Raw genomic sequence first — 15,932 nt, 5'->3', positions numbered from 1 at the left:
TTTCACGTTATTGTTTTTGCTCATTTATTGAACTACAACACGCATTTTTATAAATCGAGGGAAAATTAATTGCCGTAAATCTTTACTTATGCAAAATATATCAAATTATATTGTAGCTGGACTGCTTCCTGGACAGTTTAGTGAACTCTGAATCATAAGGCCATACGTTTAAATTCCCATTATGATAAACCCAGTCCGTAAACCCCGTGAGATCTGTAAAATTAAGCACTGCCTGTTGAGCTGAACATCAACAGTTTCGTTTATTTTTAAGATTTTGAGCCAGCTGGCCAGGATTGGGCAAAACTGTAGCCCTCTTTTTACACAGGCATCTGGAATTGTTGTATTAAAGAGGCACCGATCTTCACCATAACAATGTGGAACTTCACCCACTTGCTCAAAACCCCCAGTGAATATGAGTACTACACAATACTCACCAGCATTAGTGTAATAATTTTTTTAAAAATTCACATCTTTGTTAAATCACGTGTACTATTTGTATAAAGCCAACAAGTACAGTACTGTATTTCGACTGGAAACATTACAGTATATAAAAATAATTTAAAAAATGAAACACCATTTGTCAAGTAATTATTTTAAGATCCACAAGTAATTAAAAGTAACATCTTTTAAAAAGTCGTGATCCTAATTGGTCCTACAGTGTTAATGCGTCTCAAATCCTCTCTCAATCTTGTTTTGTTCCTGTGGAGCTTTGTGACCTTGATTGGTTTCTAATCAGCCTTCTTTCTCTCTGAAACTTTCAGCAAAAGTGGCATTTCCGTTTGTAATAGGCTACCCTTGACGAGCTTTGGCGGAATCTGAAAGAAACAAAAGCAAGGATATAGTTTTTAAACATTGCCATATAATAGTTGTCTCCTGGAGCAATACCAGAATCCATATTAACACCACAAAGTCCTTTCTATGTAAACAGTAAAGAGCGGAGGAGTAGGGAGGTGTGATCGTGTACCGTGGTCTCGCTGCACGTCTGGAAGGAGTAGCGCTGCAGGATGCGACAGACAGCCATCTTCAGGGACATCAGGGCAAAGCGCATGCCGATGCAGTTCCTGGGGCCTTGACCGAAGGGCAGGTAGCAGTAGGGGTCACGCGCCTCCTTGGCCTCCTTGGTGAACCTGCACAATTCACAGTGGTGCGCACACGGAATCCATGAACGGCGGGATTTAGACAAACCAACACTTAATAACCCTGGGGACGACATTTTTTACCGTAGTCAAGCATATTCTTGGTTCTTTCGGTAAAGTCACGTAGAAGGGAAATAATAAAATAATAAAAATATAAAACAATAAAAAAAATATCTTGCTGTGGATTTTACACCTGGTGATGATTGCTTGTGTTGCAGTCGAAACGTCGTGAGAATTTGTATTGTTTTATATTTAGATTATTTTATTATTTCCCTTCTACGTGACTTTGCCGAATGAACCAAGAATATGAATCCCTGCAGTCACGAAAGCTTTAAATCAAAACGTAGTCAAGCAGTCGAAGAGAATGAATGAAATCCACAGCCTAAGATTTGACTAAAATTCCACAGGCTGTGGTCAACTTTACTAAGACTGACTAAAATAAAATCTAACTAAAATTAATACTGCAGGTTTGGTTGAGATCCGCTGCAGAGATGAAGCGATGGAGTCGGCTCATGTGAAGGTGCATGGTGGATTGTTACATTGTGTGTGCGAACTTGCGGCAACTTGGGGCCTTCATCCAGCAGTGGATTGCTCATGGCTGATGGTGTTAGCTTTTGAGCTGGTTAATGAGATGACATCACGCTACACATGACGTCAGAAAATTACACCATATCATGTCATGCCAATGTGATGGCATATGATATCATCACATTCAGAAAAAGAGATGACATCATACGCTTTGCTATTATATGCTGGATTTTATTGACGAGTCTTGGCCATTTTTTGTTCCAGTTTTATCTACGTTAAGTCCCAAATTGAAACACAGCTTAGCACTATTACATTTTTATTGGATCATCTTTAAAGTTATTATTGTGACCCTATCCAATGGACAGGCAGATCATCTGGACGACTCTCATTCATTCACGCGTTCCACCTGAGTTGGAAGGTCTATTAAGCACAAGATTGGGAAAATTACAAGGCAAACATGATGTCATCCTGTATAGAGTCCATGAAACAATTACAACATACAATTATCTGTACATGACTTGAACAAGCAACTCTTTTTGATTCTAGTGCCCATGCCATGGCCCAATATAATTGATTCCGAGTATTGTCAGGCTCCAATATGGATCTTTGTTTTTGAAATATGATACGCGAGTTTCCAAACGCACCCAATTTTGGCAACGTGATTCACTCACCGTTCTGGCCTGAACTCGTTGGGCTCCTCCCAGTGCTGTGGGTCATAGTGGAGCACCCACGTGGAGACAGTGATCACCACGTCCTTGGGGATGACCAGGTTGTCCACCGTAGTCGTCCTTTTACACACAGCGGTCTAAACGCGCGGCCGGTGGGTACATCCGCAGAGTCTCGCTCACGACCATGTCCAGATACTCCATTTTATTCAGAATCTCGTAACTTGGAATTTTCTGCATGCGAGTGGAATGGAAATATATATATAAACAAAGGGACAAAAATTAAGTACACGTTTTATTCTAAGGACATTCTAGACTATTCTGTAGTATACATTGTACTTATCAGACTTTGAAATACAAGCTCATTTGGTTAAAACATATCTTATTGCACTTTGTTTGTATGTTGAACTTCTTTCACACCGTACGTAGCCAACCGTGCTAATCGAAGGTGCGGGGGAACGACAACAAACTAAACTAAAAAAAATTGATTTCAATTTAGATAAAAAAAATACCTAACTCCAGTGGCTTCCGAATATCGGAAGAGCGTTCCAGCCGGCCACAGAAGCACATATGAAAGTGCACCATGCAGTGACCGTCTGTGTTCGATGATTAGCCACTGCGAGGCGAACTGGAGTTTGCGTGATGGTTTATGCCCCTTGACGAGATCGACAAGGTGTTGTGGTTCATTTGTGGCAAGCACTTTGCGTGTAATTAGTGTGTGTCACACCGTTACTATGAAATTTACGTTTAAGTTAAAATTGGAAGTCTTACGTCATCCGGAAGAAATTCATCAATCTCTTGCTGAACTTTAGTCTGGACATCAGGGTTGCAAGCAAGAGAATAGGCCATAAAGCTGATGGCTGTGCTTGTGGTCTCAAAACCAGCCAGTAGGAACAAGATCGCCTGTGCCTCCAGTTCACTGTCAGTCAGATCTGTGAAATAAAATGGAGTGGGAATATTAGTTTCGAATATACCTTGAAATGTAATATACATCGATTCTTATATCATGCAATGTGTTCTATTCCTGCTGTCCTAGTAATGTGCGCACGCATTTTGGTGGTGGTGAGCACTGAACTTGAATAATTTCAGATATTTTCTTGCTTTCCAGCTACTTGATGCGGGCTCCACAAGCTCTACGATGCCCTGTTTGTGTGTGGTGGCCACCCATCTAGGGATGAAACCGGCTCAAGTCTTATTGGTCTTTCTTTTTACACCTGATAAGGTTGGGTGCATTCTGGGTGATTTAGCCATACCACTGCAAACAGTAATGTGTAAATATAGTTATGTACTATACTGGCAATTAGGTTTGCTTTGGTGACCTCAAGTTATGACAACTTCAGTGGAGTTAATTGTTTTAAAAAAAATCTGCTTTCTCAAAATACTCCTTCGGGACAGCTTTTTAAATATTTTATCACAAACATGCATGATAGTACTCTGGTTTTTTCGGTAAAGTCACGTGACTTTACCGAAAAAACCAAAGAGTATGAATCTTTGCAGTCACGAAAGCTTCAAATCTAGAATGCATGTCAGTGTTTGATTTTGAGAATATAGTGATATCTTAAATATATAATTATCAATGATTTGATCATTTACTTATCATCAGCTAAATGCATTGCACTGCACACAATATATTGCACTGGACACCTATGAGACACAGCTTCATAGCTCACCGTACAGACGGCATGTGTGTAAATTTCAGATCAAGGTGTAAATTTGATTATTCCATCAAATGTGCCATAAAAAATACCTACACTTTTCTGAATGAGGATTATCTCCATTTTGCACGGTTTCAGAAAGTTGAGCATCTACCATCAATTGGAGAAAGTCGACTCGTCCCTTCAAAAAAGAAGTCACAATTTGATTAAATGTTAGATTTTACATTCTCTCGACATTAAACACAACAGCAGTGGCTTCAGTCTCTGCGATACATGACTGTATTACATGGCACTGCACTAAAATATATATATTGTCAGTGACATGAACTCTTATTGGAATCTAAACGTTAACTAACATTGAATATTCTTGGTTCTTTCGGTAAAGTCACGTAGAAGTGAAACAATAAAATAATAAAAATAATAAATAAAACAAATTTTTACATTTTTACTTTTTTCAAAATTTCTTGCCGTGTTTTTCACACCTGATGATGATTGCTTGTGTTGCAGTCGAAACGTCGTGAGAATTTTATTGTTATATATTATTTATTATTTTATTGTTTCCCTTCTACGTGACTTTACCGAAAGAGCCAAGAATATGAATCCCTGCAGTCACGAAAGCTTTAAATAAAATTTTAACATTGAATAGTTCATTGAAATAGCAATTTTGAATTGGACTCACCATGTCATGATGTCCCCTTTGACGTTGTTTTTTCATCTGCTGAACGATGTTCTTGAAAAAAATGCAGACTTTTTTTGGAAACAAAGATAATCCCATATATTCAAAAAGTGGGACAAAAACTGGGAAGAGTGCTGAAAGAGAAAATCGTTGCATATTAAATATGCTATTAATGTATAAGCCTCTGCCATTTCACTGCGAAACAAAAGGAGGAGGGGGGGCGTTTAACTATACTTCAACACCACCTGTGCTCAGCCCCCCACCCCAAAAACACAACTAAGGCAATGCAGGCAGTGATACACAGATCATTGTGGTATTATTAAGTTAGCAGTATCGACAAGGCTCGATTATTGCAACACGCTACTCTACGGCAAGTCTTGCAAAAATGTTTCCAGGCTGCAGCGTGTACAACATTCTCTAGCACGTGTCGTGACGGGTACTGCAAGATCCGTCCATTTCTGTCCGGTGCTCACTGAGTTCAATTGGCTTCCAGTTGCCGAAAGGATACATTATAAGGCCGCACTAATTACACACAAAGTACTTGCCACAAATGAACCACAATACCTTGCTGATCGAGTCAAGGAGCATAAATCATCACACAAACTTTGGTCAGCCTCGCAGCGGCTAACCATCGAACAAAGACGGTCGCCGCATCGTGGCGCTTTCAGATGTGCTTCTGCGGCCGTCTGGAACGCTCTTCCGATATTAGGAAGCTATTGGATCGATGCACTTGTAAATCTAGATTAAAAACTCATTCCATTAGAACTGCTTTTTATTTCTAGATTTGAAGCTTTCGTGACTGCAAGGATTCATATTCTTAGGTTTTTTTCGGTAAAGTCACGTAGGTAAAAAATTTAAATTAATAAAAGTAGAATAAAATAAAAATCACGACGTTTCGGAGGCAACAGTGGTATCTCCTGTAATCTCTCATTTACTTGATACAGCTGTCGGGCTGTGACGGTTCCACCTGAAGACGGAAGCTTGTGTTGCCTCCGAAACGTCGTGATTTTTATTTTATTTTACTTTTATTAATTTTAATTGTTTACCTACGTGACTTTACCGAAAAAACCTAAGAATATGAACTGCGTTTTATGTTTGATTCTTTGTGTCCTTCCTCTGCACCTCCAAAAGTATAGTTGGCTACATACAGTGTGTGCAACAAATGTAAATATATTTCAACCCAGGCAATCGCCTATTTCGTGTAACCCTAATGCCACGACTGCTTGATCATTAACAGGCAATGACTTTGTTGTCAACATACGTTTGATTAACTGTATAAGTAACATGTGAAACTTGTTATATGCATACAATGACATGTTTTTTTTAAATATAATTTCATTTTGGCCATCTGGTCTTCACATGTAAGTTCAATTCATAAATTTTAAGTGAAGATAACACCATATGCGTGAAATTGTAACTGGAAAGTTATAGCACTTACTAATTATAATAGGTAAAGGGTTTAACAAGCTGATCTTGAAAATGTTTCTCCCGTTAACGACGAATGGATCGTTGGGGTTGTTCTGAGAATCCACATCCGTACTGAACGCCGAGCTTGCAATCACGTCCATGCTGTACGCCCCAAATGTCCTAGAAGAGGCACAATTGAAATCAATGCCACGATACTCTTTGGTTATTTCGGTAAAATCACGTAGGTGAAAATAAAAATAATAATAAAAATAAAATAAAAATGAAAGTAACTAAATCAAATCACGACGTTTCGGAAGCAACACAAGCCACCGTCATCAGGTAGGACAGCCACAGCAAATTATTTCTTGCTGTGGCTGTCCTACCTGATGACGGATGCTTGTGTTGCTTCTGAAACGTCGTGATTTAATTTAGTTATGTTATTTATTTTTATTATTTTTATTTTCACCTACGTGACTTTACCGAAAGAACCAAAGAGTATAGATCTTTGCAGTCACGAAAACTTCAAATCTAGAATCAATACCACGATGTTAGGGTAAATTGCCCCTCAATGCAGTGATCTACAAAACTTGGCATGTGAATTGATCTTACATTATTAAATTTTACAAGATGTTATATAGGCAGTGACCCTCTCTTTATAACAGTGTTCTTCGCAATTTTCAGAGGGGGGAGGCCACTTTCGCCGATAAGACATCATCAGCGTGAGGGACCGCCACACATTTGATACCATTGGAATTTGCCAGCATGATGGGGTGTGTTCACATTTGTGTATTGTCAGGGGCCGCACTAAAGGCCACCAGGGGCCGCAGTGGCCCGCGGGCCTTGCAATGAACACTACTTGAGAATACGGGTCGTAATTCAACGCAAAATTATGTAATAGCATAATTCAACTATTATTTTGATGATGCTTCAATTATGAGATAATGTATGTTGAATCCGGTCGATAGTTGCTTGTACTAAATTAATGCTGCTAAAAGTATGCATTCCCAGAAGGCTGTGCGGCCAATGGCCTGTGTAAAGAATATATTTTTTATGGGCAGTGACAGATCTATTTCAGATCAATATTGCTTGCTTCTCTATTTAAGTGAATTGGAAATTACAATTGTACTTTATCCATATGCACACATGCGTAACACTGTAATGTACAGCATATTGCATTATGCGTGCAGTTTGGTGATTTCACATGACCTGCAAGACCTGATAACAGGAGAGAGCTAATTGCTACGATCACACCTTTTGATGTTTAAAGATCAACTTGCGTGTCTTACACGTCCTTGTTTCCAGCCTCCACTCACCGTTCCCTCTGATGAGTTTTTTGTGTCAATCACTGGCAGTTTTTAAGTGTTTTTTTCCCCCAAATGCTTCATGCACTTACTCTTTTAGATCCACTGACTTCCCAGACTGGCATTTTTCATGGAGGTTCTTCACCAGCACATCAGCGCAGCGTAAAATCAGTGGGCACATCTAGAAATGGAGGGGGGCGATTTGTCTTTTATTTGATATAAAACATATTTTGGATCTACCAATACAACTTAACAAAAACACAATTTGAAGTGTTTTGCTCGTGTTTTTTTTACCTGTTTGATTTTGCCACTACTGAAGGTTGGCGAGAGTATGCTACGGATGCGCTTCCACTGCTCATCGTCAACTGTGGACAAACCTTCACCGAAGAGTTCATTCAGCCCGATTTTCTATGTAAAAATGAAAGAACAAGGCAGCACCAAAGCACTTATAAAATAAAACATATTCAAACACAATAAATCACAATACTGTTTGCAAAAACAATGACGTGTATGATAAGAGGCAGGAATTTGAAGATATCATTGTTCGACACGTGTACTGTTTCTCCTAAAAATTAGTTTTTGTAATTTGTAATTACATACATAATTTAACTTAAGTGAATATGATGGCTAATAACATTAACAAGACCATTACACATATAGTAAACTCCCCCTCCCTCCCCTCCCCACCCAGCCCCACCCAGCCCCTCCCCACCCTCCCCACCCAGCCCCTCCCCACCCTCCCCACCCAGCCCCTCTCCACCCTCCCCACCCAGCCCCTCCCCACCCTCCCCACCCAGCCCCTCCCCACCCTCCCCACCCAGCCCCACCCCTCCCACTTTTGGATTCACGACGGACGGACGGACGGACACAATAATCCCATGTGGGCTGCTGTAACCAGGAGGTTCCTACCAGTATATGTACGTGACGTGAACCTCACGTCAGCATCGCTAATTTGTACTCCTGTTTGCACCGCTTTACCCGGTGGTTGGTGAAGAACTCCAGGCAATCCTTCACGAGGATTTGTTTGAGCATGCTTGTGTCAGCCACCATGAGCACGGGCAACCGGCCATCGTAAATCCTGTAGATATGTAGAGAAGGGTATTCCATTATTTCAATTGTTGGCATGTTGTACATAGACGCTATGCTGAATCTGAGATCAATGCAGGTTCAGATGCCCATTTTATGTTTTATTTATTTACAGTGATTTTGATACAGACAATTAAGATCGGATTCAAAACCAGGCATGGAAAAATCCTTAAAAAGGACTGTAGCATAATGAGTACAGAATCTGCCTATTTTTGTGCACTTTTGTCATCTTTACTGATTTAAAAACTGCTTCACACAATATATTAGGGGTTTGATAAAATCACTTAAGGCTTCAATACACTCATAAAATTGGGTGGTGTGTAAGATTATATGATTTATATTTATGCAAATTATATTACAATGATATATTCGTGTTAAATCCCTTATCTTTTGTCTGTTTTTTATCCTTAGAACAAAGACATGTAAGGGTCATTATTTCATGATTGATAAGTAAAAATACGTTCATAATGTCACTCTTTTGTTCTGCGACACCACCACGATACACCTTGCGAACCACGTGCCACAAATTGCTCACCACTGCTCTACACCATAACGCATAAAAAAGTAGCCACTCAGTTGTGGATGTAATGGTGCTTTTTAACTGTTACAAAAACTCCTTTTTTATCTGCAAAGCAGGTGTTGTAATGGTTGATTAACCCCGGTTTTATTGATGTAATGAACCATATAGGTTAATGGAAAAGCAAACAAAAAGCAATTGGTGGAAATGAAATCAAGAATTGGTAGAAATTGAACAAGCAACACAATGGGATGACGAGCAAGACGAACTCACCCCCAGACTCTCCCGTATCTTTGAAAACTTTCTTCATCAAATGCTCGGAAGCCCTGTGTCAGATAGAAGCGACAGAATTATGAATTCATTTTAACAAGTTTTACAGCTGGCCTATGCACAACACGCAAGTGCATATATGAGCAGACATCCAGGCTCATTCATTTTATCATAACATCATTATCAATGTGACTTGGCAAATCTGAAATCTTTCTTTTGTTCTCCATCAATATTTCTGCTTTTATTTTATTTTTTTCAAACTAGTTTTCATGAAATTCCTTCCGTCTCTTTGATTATAACTTCGTTGAAAGTGTGTCATCTTGTCAGATTCTCCTTGTAAAATATAATTTGTGTACTCTGCTTTCATTGGGTAATCTCAGTGTGACCTGCAAAGTCGGTCTCAGGATCGGTACAGTGCGCAAAACAATAGTCGCGTACAAGTTTGTTAAACAGACGGGAGATATCTGTTGGAGGGAGATAACAGGAAAAGACAGCAGAATATGTACACATAGGTCAGCTAAATAAAGTGAACCAAAATTACTGTTATAAACTAAAGAGGTGACCGGGAGTGGGTTTAGCGTGCCTAGGGTGGAAAAAAATCTCTAAATCAACATACCAATTTGCCTAAATAAGAAAGCTTTTCCCAGTGCGTACTACCTATAATGACATGGTTCAGAAGCATGGACATACAGGCAACTAAACAAAAGATGAATAGGGCACAAATAAGCATGGAGAGACGCATGCTTGAATTGACATTGGTAGACTAAAAGAGACGCACACGGATTAAGGAACATATTCAGGATAAAGACATCATTCGAAACGTTAAGAATGGTAAATGGGCTTGGACAGAACATGTCGTCGTGGGAGAATGAACGATGCCCAAGAATAATGAGTGGCATCCAGGTGAAGAAATGCAAACTCTTTGGTTCTTTCGGTAAAGTCACGTAGGTATAAAATATATTAAATCACGACGTTTCGGGCGTAGCAAGAAACAATTGCTGTGGTTGTCCCACCTGATGACGGACGCTTGTGTTACGCCAGAAACGTCGTGATTTAATTCATTTTATTTCATACCTACGTGACTTTACCGAAAGAACCAAAGAGTATGGATCCCTGCAGTCACGAAAACTGCAAATCTAGATTAAGGAAATGCAACGGAGGGGATTTCAACTGGGGAGTTGCAGGCGGGACTTTTTTTTGCTAGAATTAAGATGACTAAAAAACGGCTTTACCCTTTCTGGAAATAATAGTGGTGTTAAAATACCAAATCGACACCTATTAAAAGGCATCAAGTCAGCATTAACCACACATATCTGTGGTAAAACATGCAAATACATATGCTCTCATACTAGACCAAAGAACGCCACTGTAGGATTGTGAGAGATGACCAGAGCTTGTGGAGGCCTTCTTTCCACATGACCGATGATGAAAAAGTGTGAATATCAAATATCGGCATCAGCCTTGTCACGAGTAGAAACAAACGGTGAAGCCAGTCCCATTCTATCCATATATCTGAAGAACTTTTGACATTGCTATTCGTGAAACAATCCTTCAGATAGACTGACAGCAAAATGAAGTTGTTTCAAAGGAAAAACTTAGGCCTACAGGAATTGATTGCTGTGAGCAGCCTCGTCGAATTGACATGGAACAATACTGCATCTACTTAACAATTCGGATAATCAGTTAAGTCTATTAATTGTAAATATGAATGTATTTTTTTAGCTGTACCTCACTTTAGTGTATACCTTTATTTGTGTTCGATTGAAGTTTCAATTATAGCCTATTATTTTAGGTCCTTACATGTATTCCTTATTTTTATACTCGGTAGTATTTTTTGCTGGTTTTAAGTTGTACAGCATCTTTATGCGTGGTCTCTGAGCACGTTATGAATCAGAATTATATAAAATTGACTGTTGAATTTTCCCTGGTCTCCCTTGTCAAAGTAATATTTTTTTTAAAACTTTTTTAAGCATGCTTTTATTAAATTTACTAGTAATGGAAGAACTCCACGACCCCAGGAAGTGGCCCAAAGCTTGCCATAACGTAAAGGACCTTGGCCAATTACAGCCAACATCAGTTGACCGTGGACAATTAGACCCAAGCCGAAACATAACATATAAAAAATAATATTTTAAAATATATATTTTATAATAGAATATAGTATTGTCATCAGTATGACATAAGTATACCAAGTTTGCAGTCGATACCACATTGGGAAGTGGGTTAAAATTGAGTTGCAAGATTTGAGGATACAACAACGACAACAACAACGACAGACAGAGTGAGTTAAATAAAAGCGTGTAATAAAAATTAACCCGTAAAAACAAAGTTTTTCACTATAAATCCTTTATATGCGTGGCAGCTAGAGTCCTCTCGTCCTCTGGCTTGAGATGACTGCCACCTATGGGTCAGATGATTGTCTGCCACCATTAAGCAATTGGTAATTAAATATTTAATTTTTTTCCCTAAACAGTGTAAAATTTTGGAAAAAAAAATTTCACGAACATTAATTGTCTCGCACAACGAGTTTGTGTGCAAAATGTCAGCTCGATTGGATCACGGGAAGTGGGTTAAAAAACGACCGAAAGATTTGCACGGTCGTAAGCAAGCAAGCAAGCACGCAAGCACGCACGCAAGCAAGCAAGCGAACTTAATATAAAGGATTTAAAAAGAGTCTCCGTTGGCTCTCGCGTCGTCTTAACTAAATCTAATTCCTTCGCATACAAGGGAAAACCTACCTTGCCGTAGTGGAGGAAGGTTCCGAATAACGGCAGAGGTGTTGGCCCAGGAACGCCCATCATTTTGAAGATTCTGTACGGCCATAGCAGGTAACTGAAAGATACATTTATTTAGGAGTTTTAATTATGGAATACAGGAGTGTGCATTATTGAACCAAGAGTTCCAGTCAAGTTAAGGTTATGTGGCTATTCAGCAGTATACTCTTTGGTTCTTTTGGTAAAATCACGTAGGTGAAAAAATAAAATAAATTATTGCTGTGGTTGTCACACCTGATGATGATTGCTTGTGTTGCAATCGAAACGCCGTAATTTTTTATTTTTATTTTTTATATATTTTTGTAATTTTATTTTTTATATATTTATTAATTTTATTTTTCACTTACATGACTTTACCGAAAGAACTAAAGAGTATAGATCCTTGCAGTCACGAAAACTTCAAATCTAGAATATTTAGCAGTGTATTGTGGAAAATCTAAAAATGCATATCAGTTCCTTATAGTGCTTAAATATTAAATCGAGTTGCCTTGGAACTTCTTTCGCGCCGTACGTAGCCAACCATGCTAATCGGAGATACATTGGTTAAATACAACTCTTGGCCCTTAAAGTATATATTTATAGCGTTTAACTCAAATGTGCTATCAAAAAAGCGTGCATTACACAATCTCCAACACAACGTGAAATTGTAGAATTAACGTTCAAGATAGCGTGAGTTTTTTACAAATGTTTTTTTTTAATCAACTTACAAAGTGTACGCTCTTTCAGCAGGCTTGTGGTTTGACGGACCATTTGACACTAGCCGAGGGCGGGCTGGTAGCGTTTACATTGCTGTGCAGGAAAATTCATTGCAGCAATAAAGACTTCAAAGACGTGCACTACATAAACTGGTTTAAGGTAAGGTGAAGGAAGTGGAGCTGAGGCCGAGCACTTACATCGCAGACAAAGTGAACGCAGCCACCATCAGGACCAGGGTGATGGGAGACACGTCCCACAGGCAGGACAGGTAAGCCATTGTTCAGATCGAGAAAGAAACCTGAAACAAACAGACAAACGCAGCGTGCATAGGTGCCTCCAGGTCACTGCCTCTCCTTCTCAGTGTATCTCTGTGTCTCTGCGTGTCTGCGTGTGCGTCTCTGATGTGTTTGTGTCTCCGTGTCCGTGCGTGCATATACCGTGTCAAACCACGCGGTTTACACCCCGTATTCTTGTGCAGGGAAACTGAGTTTTCAGGTCCATACGGCGTACAGCGGTTTCAATACGGGCCACAAAAATGCTCAGTTTAACACGTAGGAGGATTTCGCGACCAATATTATTCATAATCAACGTTTTTGGGTTAGATCGCGTTATTTATAAATGTGTTGTAACCGTCCACCACCCGACACGGCCAATCAGCAAAAGAGTGTCACGTTGACAAAAGACAAATAGTTCACTACTTTAGCCCACCGGTGTGTTGAAGAGTGAAACCACAACTTTTACAAATTTTGAGTACGACGTTTCGCTGGGAGCAAGAGCAGAGCCTCACCATTCTGGCGAATTGCCCGATGATGCTGGATGCCATTTTGACCCCCCCCCCCCCCATCGACACCCCCTCAAATGTGACGTCACAAAGCTCTGCCCCCCCCCCCCCCCCAAATAAAACATGCTTCAAATCGCTTTAAACTATTGCCAATGTAGTGCGTATTTAATGTGCCGATGCACTCTAATGTTGTAGGAGAAAACATTTATTAAAAAGCCTATTTAATTAAGTAAAACATGTTGTCTATACAGTATTCATCTACTTACGATGTAGATGCGTTACGACGACCCCATCGTAAGTCGAAAATATCGTAAGTCGAAGATGGCCTAGCCTGCCCAGGAGTCTTAAAGAATGGTGATAGTTTAGCAAAACAGAGCAATTTACAGTAGCGTACTGTATAAACTATATACCGTATGTATTAACTAATTATAATACTGTATTGCACAGTAAATTTTCAAGTAAAAAAAAACAAGGTAAATCCTTAGCCTACCTATATGAAATGCAATTTAATCGAAAGTTTTTTTCAGGAAACAATCCTATCTGCTATAAAAAAAAAAAACTTTTAACATGCATTGAACGTATCGTATCGTGGAAACCGCTAAAGCTACGTATCATACATGCATTGAACGTATCGTAACGTATCATATTGTCCTGTACTCACCAAGATGCTGTCCGTCGTCTGCACACTTGCACGATGTTAGGTTGTTGATGGCAATTTTGTCGTATCGCTATCGCCATCGTAAGATCGAAATATCGTAAGTCGGAGCATCGTAACTCGGGGACTACCTGCATTTATTTAAAGTTGCGCATTTTGATGTGACGTCACATTTCTCAAACCCCCCCCCCTCGTCACACATCGTCACAATGTCTGACCCCACCCCCCCCAGGTGCGTGACGTCATTTATGGACGGCCCCTTACGCGCGCTGTAGGTTTCAATAGGCACGCCTGAACTTTGCTGGGCATTACAAATACGCTGCGATGATGTTACCCTGGGGATGTTTCTGATCGTTCTTCATCTACGCGTCTGTCTGTCTCTGTGCGTCTTCACCTGTGTGCGTGTGTGTGCGTCTTCACCTGTACGTGTGTGTGTGTCTTCACCTGTGTGCGTGTGTGTGTGTCTTCACCTGTGTGCGCGTGTGTGCGTCTTCACCTGTGTGCGTGTGTGTGCGTCTTCACCTGTGTGTGTGTGTGCGTCTTCACCTGTGTGCGCGTGTGTGCGTCTTCACCTGTGTGCGTGTGTGTGCGTCTTCACCTGTGTGCGCGTGTGTGCGTCTTCACCTGTGAGCGTGTGTGTGCGTCTTCACCTGTGTGTGTGTGTGTGTGCGTCTTCACCTGTGTGTGTGTGTGTGCGTCTTCACCTGTGAGCCTGTGTGTGCGTCTTCACCTGTGTGCGTGTGTGTGCGTCTTCACCTGTACGTGTGTGTGCGTCTTCACCTGTACGTGTGTGTGTGTCTTCACCTGTGTGCGTGTGTGTGCGTCTTCACCTGTGTGCGTGTGTGCGTCTTCACCTGTGTGCGTGTGTGTGCGTCTTCACCTGTGTGCGTGTGTGTGTGTCTTCACCTGTATGCGTGTGTGTGCGTCTTCACCTGTATGCGTGTGTGTGCGGTGTATGAACATGTAGTCGCGTCTGGTGGGGAGTCGGGTGGTGAAGGATTCGTTTCATCGTCATATATTAATACTGGCAATTGGTTATTTTTAGCTTAATTAAAATTTGCGGTGTGTTTTCTTCACATACACCTCGTGCGCGGAAATTGTCTTTACTTGCCCTCTGCAATATTGACGCGTTTATCTGCTGTTTCTGCTCTCACGCTCCAAACGCATTTCTCATCTCTCGTGTAAAATCGCCACGGACAACTGACTCATAACGAGATGATCCGTTGTAACAAATCACAATTTAACCCTTCCGAGTTTTCAAAGCGACTGTAACGGCCAAAGGCACAGGCGAAACTTGCTTTGATCAGAGCGCCGCGCATATTTTATTTATTTATTTTATTTTTTAAAAATTCAATCGCCTGTCACCCGCGGCCGTGGCTTGTTGTTGGCAAGACTCGAAGGGGAAGGTAGGAGAGGAATCCCAATAAAGAGGCGCGCGCGGATAATAGGAGTAATGATGCTGGAAATATTTCCCTTCGCACCATAAATCCAAACGTGTTTTTATGTATATTGTAACGCAACGCAAACTCACCTCGAATGAGAAACCCTTTTGGTGTTACGCTCGACTCGAGCCTCCCCCTCCGAATTGTGGCCTCCGTTTAAAATGTCTGCAGCGCAAGTGGATGCTGAGTGCGTGGTTTAAAAAAAAAAAGCAACTCCATATGGCTGACCACCACCGTCACGTCCTTCCCACCCCACCACCCCGTGTTGCGCAACAGCAATAGAATATTGCGCAATCAGGGCAGAGGGCACCACGAGTCCCCCATATAGGCAACTGATTTTACA

The 15,932-nt window shown here is 40.5% G+C and overlaps 1 protein-coding gene across 1 annotated transcript; it reads right to left on the bottom strand.

Annotated features, from left to right (window-relative positions):
- LOC133340952 (cytochrome P450 3A8-like) lies at positions 1-15,836 on the bottom strand. Its single transcript, XM_061549496.1, is given in 15 exon segments — positions 1-815; positions 965-1,127; positions 2,336-2,463; positions 2,465-2,563; positions 3,101-3,261; positions 4,081-4,165; positions 4,664-4,794; positions 6,099-6,247; positions 7,461-7,549; positions 7,663-7,776; positions 8,347-8,446; positions 9,245-9,297; positions 11,980-12,073; positions 12,909-13,009; positions 15,679-15,836. Coding segments are annotated over 14 exon segments (1,533 nt in total). The 5' UTR covers positions 12,989-13,009; positions 15,679-15,836; the 3' UTR covers positions 1-728.
- Between the last annotated feature and the right edge of the window lie 96 nt (positions 15,837-15,932).

This window comes from Lethenteron reissneri, chromosome 10 (genome assembly GCF_015708825.2).
Source record: "Lethenteron reissneri isolate LAM-NWPU_2019-01 chromosome 10, ASM1570882v1, whole genome shotgun sequence".
NCBI classification, from domain to species: domain Eukaryota; kingdom Metazoa; phylum Chordata; class Hyperoartia; order Petromyzontiformes; family Petromyzontidae; genus Lethenteron; species Lethenteron reissneri.
This window is presented reverse-complemented; position numbering and strand designations above follow the sequence as displayed.